This window comes from Helianthus annuus, chromosome 7 (genome assembly GCF_002127325.2).
Source record: "Helianthus annuus cultivar XRQ/B chromosome 7, HanXRQr2.0-SUNRISE, whole genome shotgun sequence".
Classification (NCBI taxonomy): domain Eukaryota; kingdom Viridiplantae; phylum Streptophyta; class Magnoliopsida; order Asterales; family Asteraceae; genus Helianthus; species Helianthus annuus.
In genome coordinates this window covers 3,827,924-3,835,181 of record NC_035439.2, presented here as the reverse complement: position 1 = coordinate 3,835,181, position 7,258 = coordinate 3,827,924, and the positions used below count along the sequence as shown (strand labels likewise).

General features: G+C 36.2%; 1 protein-coding gene across 2 annotated transcripts; it reads right to left on the bottom strand.

The window, feature by feature from the left end:
- Positions 1-277: 277 nt before the first annotated feature.
- On the bottom strand, positions 278-4,455 carry LOC110867633 (YTH domain-containing protein ECT4). Of its 2 annotated transcripts, none has more exons than XM_022116637.2 (9): positions 4,290-4,455; positions 3,872-3,945; positions 3,598-3,739; positions 3,114-3,178; positions 2,517-3,005; positions 1,852-2,427; positions 1,558-1,770; positions 1,331-1,474; positions 278-683 (listed from the first exon to the last, which is right to left on the bottom strand). In XM_022116637.2, the coding sequence occupies exons 1-9, from the start codon at positions 4,315-4,317 to the stop codon at positions 567-569; spliced, it is 1,848 nt and encodes a 615-aa protein (XP_021972329.1). In that variant the 5' UTR covers positions 4,318-4,455; the 3' UTR covers positions 278-566. The 2 variants fall into 2 exon arrangements, with proteins under 2 accessions (XP_021972329.1, XP_021972328.1); XM_022116636.2 differs by having other exon boundaries at positions 2,493-3,005; positions 4,290-4,454.
- Between the last annotated feature and the right edge of the window lie 2,803 nt (positions 4,456-7,258).

The following is a 7,258-nucleotide window of genomic DNA, read 5'->3' as shown; positions in this document are numbered from 1 at the left end:
TTTTTAATACTTTGGAACCGGGTAGGAACAGGTTTCGGGTTTGGTCAACAAACTCAAGAACCGGGTAGGGTAGAAAGCAGTTCTAGGTACAATCCGGTATTTGGCCAGTCTGGTTGAGTTTTTTTTTTTTCAGAGTTTGGCAGGGTCGGACCCGGGTTTTGACCTGGCGAGAGTCCAAGTCGACTGCGGTTACTTATATATTTAACATATAAATCAGCATTACCCAAAGTAGAGTCAACATCTTGAGACAGTTCCAAGCTAAAATTAGACTTGATTATGAGAAACATTAAAATAGAAAAACAACACATATTTACAAAGCAGAATTACATAAAAACCATAGAAAAAATAAACATCAAAGGCCACAAAAAACAACAAACAAAAAAGAGAATATAAGAAAAGATGATTCCCAAACACAAATAAAAGGTATAAAAAAGGAAAACCCATGTTAGAAACCTAAAAGTAAACACTACATATTGGGCTTCTAATTATGGACCCATCTATTTTACACCCCCCACAACTACCCATTTTCATGGGCTTTTTGGTAATTTCAATCTGTTGCTTTATTATCATATTGCTTTATCAAATGATACATTTTCAGTAAGTTTGACTTCTTCTTTTACCAAATCTGGTGCAGAAACCTCCTCTTTGTTTTTCTCAACTAATGTTGGTTTTTCTTCCCATGCCTTTGGAAAATAAACATAATAACATTGTTATTAATATTATTTAACAATATAAGAATGATATAGAGCAAGAGCAAGTAAGGGGTGCAAACAACTCGGCCCGAGCTCGACCAGGCTCGAGCTCGAGCTCAATTAACTTATGAGAGCTCAAGCTCGGCTCGGTTCAAGCTTTGTTTTCAAAGCTCAGCTCGTTGGTAGTTTCTCAAGCTCGAGCTCAGCTCGGCTCGTTTATTATCTATTAATTAATATATTAAATAAAAATAATATAAATAATAGACTCGTTTAGGCTCGCAAGCTCGATAAGTGAAGCTCAGGATCGTTTACTGAACGGGCTTATTTTTAGGTTCAGGATCAGCTTGTAAACAAGTTCATATAAGCTCGGCTCGTTTATTAAACAAAAAAAGGGGAAAATGTTATTACATATTAATAAAATCTAATTTTACACTAAGGCTCGACGAGCTTCACATGCCAGGCTCCAGCTCAGACTAGATAAATAAACAAGCTTTATTTTAGGCTCAAGCTCAGCTCGGCCTCGGGCTCGATAAGGCTCAGCTTGTTTCGAGCTTTTTCTCGAGCCAATCTCGAGCAGCTCGGCTTGTTTGCACCCCTAAGAGCGACAATCAAGTAGAAATTATTACAATGTCACTCACTTGTTTCTGAAGCTGTTGTTTTGCTTTCTTTTCTTGAATTCTCTTTTGTCGTTCTTCGTAAAACTCGAAATCATCTAATATGCACTGCTTGCTAGAATGATCTTTGAATACTTTAATCATCTGCAATCCCTGCTCTAACTTCACCTAAACAAAGATGCACAATCTCAATTAACATTTTTAACAAAAATGCGATCAAAGTGTAAAAACGACGAGAGAACTAAAAGTACCTCTTGGGTGTCCCTGCTATTAGTTACAGGCTTATTCTCATTGTATTCGAGAATAATATGCTTCAACATACTGTTCGGTACATCTTTAATAATATGCCACTTAACCGGAAAATAACCGACCCATTTGTCTTGTTGCCAGTAGTCCAAGCTTTTGTTGAAGTCAACCGGGCCTACCATTTCCGCAACACCAACAAATTGACCGCTTGTATTGACCTGTGAAAAAAATGTCATTAGTTAAAATATAAAAATCGGTTTTCTTGAATTTGAATTGGTAACAAAAAGTCAAAAACTTACTGAAAAGAAAAGAAAAACTGGGCATTTTTCGGGTTTCTGTTGGGCTTCATGATACGCAGCATCGAGTTTTTTATTTCCATTTTGCGTACTGGACCATACATTGTACTTGACGCTTTTATGAACATCGTCTTCACTATATGATTTAATAATAAAAAACTTCGCATCTGTATAAGTTTCCGGAAAGTCCGCGTGGTTGTATTGCTCTCTATCTGGAACAGCACACACCGTATCTTTTTCGACAGTCTCTGGCAAATTATCATTTTGCCCCTTGATGGTTATAGTGACTCGTGTTGGGACCTTTTGGTTCTTGGTGATCCGGGCTCTTGGGCCCCGATTTAGCTCATTCAGCCCATCACTGTTTTCATTGTTATAATTAAAGAAACCGTTGCCTCGTCCTCTAGACCTGTACTTGTTATCAAGGGTTAACCAACCCTGCCTGTTTTGTGACCCGTAAGAATTGGATCCATATCCAAAACCCGACCCGTATGCTCCCTGGTACTGCCCGTATAACTTGTTTGGATACGCTCTGTTCATATATCCACTTGCTGTATTTATGGCCGACATTGGTCTTGGACTCTACAAACCGAATAAATAAATTATCATAACTGAAAATATTTATAACAAAAAGAAGATAAACCTACCACAAGATGAGAATGAGAACCGACGTTTTGATTCTTCGATGCAAAACCGTTATTATTCGACAAAGCAACAGAACTGGTATTGCTTCTAGGCTGTCCATTATAATACATCGTACTGTCTAACCATGGTATCGGAGAATGGGCCCCGTCAAACCTGTATACTGGATCCTGAAACCCGTTTTGCGAACCGCTGCCATACGATCCATTTGAACCAAAAACTGGATTCGGGTTTGTTACTGGTCTGACCGGTGCAGCACCGGTGTTCTCCTTAGCGGTTGTGTCTACAGTGAATGACGGTTGACCGCCAGCTGCAGATCTGGTGAAATCACCTTTAGGCGGGGCACTGGGCGGAGTCACGGGTTGAAAGTACGGGCTCGGGTATTGGTAATGTTGGGTTCCGTAGAGTTGACCATCATGACTCGTAGTTGGAACGGGTGAACCAGCAGGAGAATATGGGCCATACGGTGCATAACCGTAACCAGGATACATTAATGACCCGTTTTCCCCGTAAACACCCTAATAATTTACATTCAATCATCACCACCAATAACATAACAACATGAAAAAAAATGTAACATTACAAAAAAAAAAAAAAAAAAAAAAAAAAAAAAAAAAAAATCTTACTTGAGACATATCAACTCCATCAGGGTTCATTAACCTTGAGTAGTCATTAGTAGCCCCATCATAACCTAACATAAAATTAAACAAGTTTAGTAACAACTTTCATTTTAAGGGGTCGTTTGGCAACATCTGAATGGTTTGAATGGTTAAGTGCTGAACCAGCAAGAGGTCTGAATCATTAAGTGCTGAACCAGTAAGAGATCGGAACCATTAAGAGCCTATATAATGCTAACCGTTCAGAGACAAATGTCTGACCAATTCAGATTAGAGATCTTAACCATTCAGAGGCAAATGTTTGAACCATTCAGACATCTGCTCGTGAAACAAACAGTCTGAACCATTAAGTGCTGAACCAGTAAGAGGTCTGAACCATTAAGAGCCTCATTAAGAGGTAAACAAACAGCCTCTAACTGATTTTCATATTTTATTCCGCTTTGCATTACGATATAAGTATATAACTATGATATGTTAAAAAGAATTGAAGTACCTCCATAGTAATAACCAGGAGAAGGATATGCACTAGGAAAATAAGCCACTGCTGGATCCATAAAATCAGGAATCACCGGCGTAAGAGACCTATCAACAGGTTGACTTTGACCATTCCCATTGACCTCTGAGTCAACCGAGGGCTGCAAGGCACAAAACCGCACGATTAGTCTTCTAACAATCCTAACTAACCGTAAACAAACACGCCATAACAGTTAAAAACAAAAAAAAACCATCACATACTGCCACATAAATCTATATCCTATTATCCTCACCTTGTTAGCGGCCTCCGAGCCTTCTAACGTTTTCGATTGATCCAACGATAAATTCTTCAGCAAATCGGCAGCTTCTGTAGCAGAATTAGTAAAGGAATCCCACTTCTTATCAAATAAATGAAATAATCAGTCACTATAATCATTCAAACATTATAAATTAAAATAAATAACTTTACCATGAGCTAATAAACCCTAGAAACTAAAAGAAACTAACCAATTATCCAGATCAAGATCAAAAACAGCACAGAACACACACATATACAATAAAGTTCCAAGCTTTAATCACTTAAGATTGAAATAACAATAAACTATGAATTCAAGCTATATAAAACCAATCAATTCAGCTCAATAAAGATCACAACAAACCCAGATCCAATAAACAAGATTTGAATTAAGATAGAATGATAAAAGAGGATACGATCTGCAGGAGGAGCAACGGCAGCCATGTGAAAGATTGATGGATCTTGAAGATTTTGGATAGTAAAGATTGGGGTTGGGTTTTGATGTAGTGAAGGAGTAAAGATAGTTTCGGCGGCTATAGGTAACGATGGGTTTTTGGTTTTGAATCAACAAGAGGTTTTGATCCATGAAAAAGAGGTGATTGAAATAGCACCACGACCCCTTTCACACCTAATTCTACTCTTTGATCCCTACTCTTTTAACAAAGTGTTGTTTCTTTACCTCTTGTGGGTTTGAATTGTGTTTTTGCCCCCTTTGGAAAGTTTAAATTGACTCATTAGGTTATGTGTTATGGAGCTTTGTTGACGGCGATTGTCGTGTTTGATCAGCGGCAAGAAAGGCGCAGATGGTGTAATGGGTGGGCGTCATTCAGAGCGGTGGATTGGTGGGGAGGCAGGTGTGGGGCAAGGGTAGTTGGTTGGATGTTGAACGATGAATGTAAGGGGATGAGACGTTGATCGACGTGTTGACCGTTGCAGGGTTTGTGTATAGGAGAGCCTTTGTGTCTTACGTGACACCTACATGACAGGGTTTGTCTTACGTGAATCACATTGTTAGTAATTAATTGTAACATGATCGGTTTCTAAGTTACAAGTGGATTTTATTAAACTCTTTAATAGATAAAGACAAGTATATCAACACAAACCTCTAATATACGCTCTTTTGATACCACGACCTCTTGATTGCTCGTGTTATCGAGACACTTGTAACCCAAACCATTTAGCTAAGTGTATCGGTTAAAGTTAGCCTTAAACCCAAAAAAGTTTATTCAAGTGTCTTTCTTTATATTTACAACACAAATCTAATCCAAAATGTATACAATATTGGATTTGTATGTACAAGAGTCGAAATTTAACACTGGTAGTAAGGTATGATCTAAAGAGTTACATTTAAGTAACGAAGAAAAAAATATATTTAAAGACTTAAATACTCTGACACGTAAAAGAAGATTTAGAAATAAATTATAGTTGAATAAATTATCCAAGTTGAATGGTTTATCTATAAATAAATAAATTCCAATAGTTATTGATTATAGAGTTAATTAATAATACTTGGATAAACAATAATAAGAAGAAACAATGAACAAAATATAATTATAGAGAAAATTATGAAATTCAAATTAATTATTATTCTTTGTGAGAAATCATCAATTTGAATTGAACTCTAGCTTGATCACAAAGTGAGGAGATAACATAAATAAAAGTTTGGGGTTATTAAAAACTAATACAAGTCGTAACCCTTTTCTCTCTCCCTCTCCTTTTTGTGGATGCCCCCAAACTTGAACACCGTCGACCGGTTGCCTCACATTCCTGGATTGTTGCACACTACCGATACAAAATCGGCGGTGAGCAATTTTAGGGTCGTTTTAGTGAGTATAATTCAAAGGCGTTCGAGTTTCGTGGGTGTTTGGTGTCGTTGGATCTAGTGACTGGTTCGTTGACCAATGTGTTACAGCTTGGTTGGCCATATGCTAGAACATGTATTTTTTTGTATCACACCTTATGGTTGTGATTTATTTCTATTTGATTTGCATGTGGACTTCCAGTGGGCGATCTAAAATACAGTTTGGATTGGTTCGTACACACGTTTACGTTATTCTGATTAAATTTTTATAACACGTGTACTAAATCCAACATACAATAACTACTATAAGTCGTGAGTCGGATCTCAATTCTCAAGTTGATATCTTTGAGAAGAACCATAACTTAAATATCCAACTTTATATGTTTATTATTGTAAACTAGTATTTAGAACCCGTGCTTTACGGATGGTCTGTTAAACTAAGTCAAAAGTAGATGTAAAAACGATAGACCATGCATGCATGTTGCAGCGTGTTAACTTGCAAAATTTAGACTGAAATGTAAAACATAAAAAAGAATAACTAAGTAGACTCAGGACCCGCGCATTACGACAAAACCATGAAACTGGAAAACAAAATAACATAAAAACGTTAAACAACGTACACACGTTACAAGGTGCTAACTCGCAAAATTTAAATTGAAACGTAAAATGACAAATTTGTAAAGGATGAAAAGTATGAGTTCAAAATTAAAAGTGGAAAAATATTAGAGTAAAAATTATTAAAAATATATATTTTAGATAAAAAACATAAAACGACAAAGTTGTAAATGAGAAAAACTATAGGGTGAAAAGTGTGAAAAAAGTTTAATGGTAACTCTTATTAACAAATCAAAGTTGATAAAACTAAAAATATATGAACCAAATCTTTACTTCTTTACTATATAATAAAAAAAATCATTTAGGGACACTTGTCATCATATTAGGGCATCTCTTATAGATAATTATTATTTTAGTTTAATCTCTTTTAGTTAATTATAGATAACTCTCCTACTAAATATTATTTAGTTTAATATCTTTTGGATAATTATTATTTAGTTTAATCTTCTTCTCATTTATAATATTATTTAGAGTTAACTTTCATTTTGCTCCCTGTGGTTTGGTCATTTTAACGATTTTGCTCCAATAGTTTGAAAATAGTCATTTTCCTCCCTGATCTTTCGAGTTTGTCGCCAGTTTGCTCCCTAGCTCTAACTCAGTTAAAACGTTCAATTAAAAGTATGGGTATTTCGGTAGTTTACTCTCTGGCTCTAACTCAACTAAATTGTTTAGTTAAAAGTCGCGGTAGTCGTGGTCGGCAAGTAGTAGTTGCAGGTGGTGGTAGATGGTTGTGGATGGTGGTGGCCGATAGAAAAAGTGGTTGGAAAGATGGGGGATCAGAAAAGAATTACTTATATACATGTAAATAAACAAGTTATAGGTTATTTAGGTGAAAAGACTTACATGCCCTTACTTTTATCTATAAAATTACCAAAATGCCCTTCCACTTGATAGATTTTTTGGATGGAGTTAGAGGCGGGGAGCAAAATGACGATAAGTTGGAAAAATCAGGGAGGAAAATGACTATTT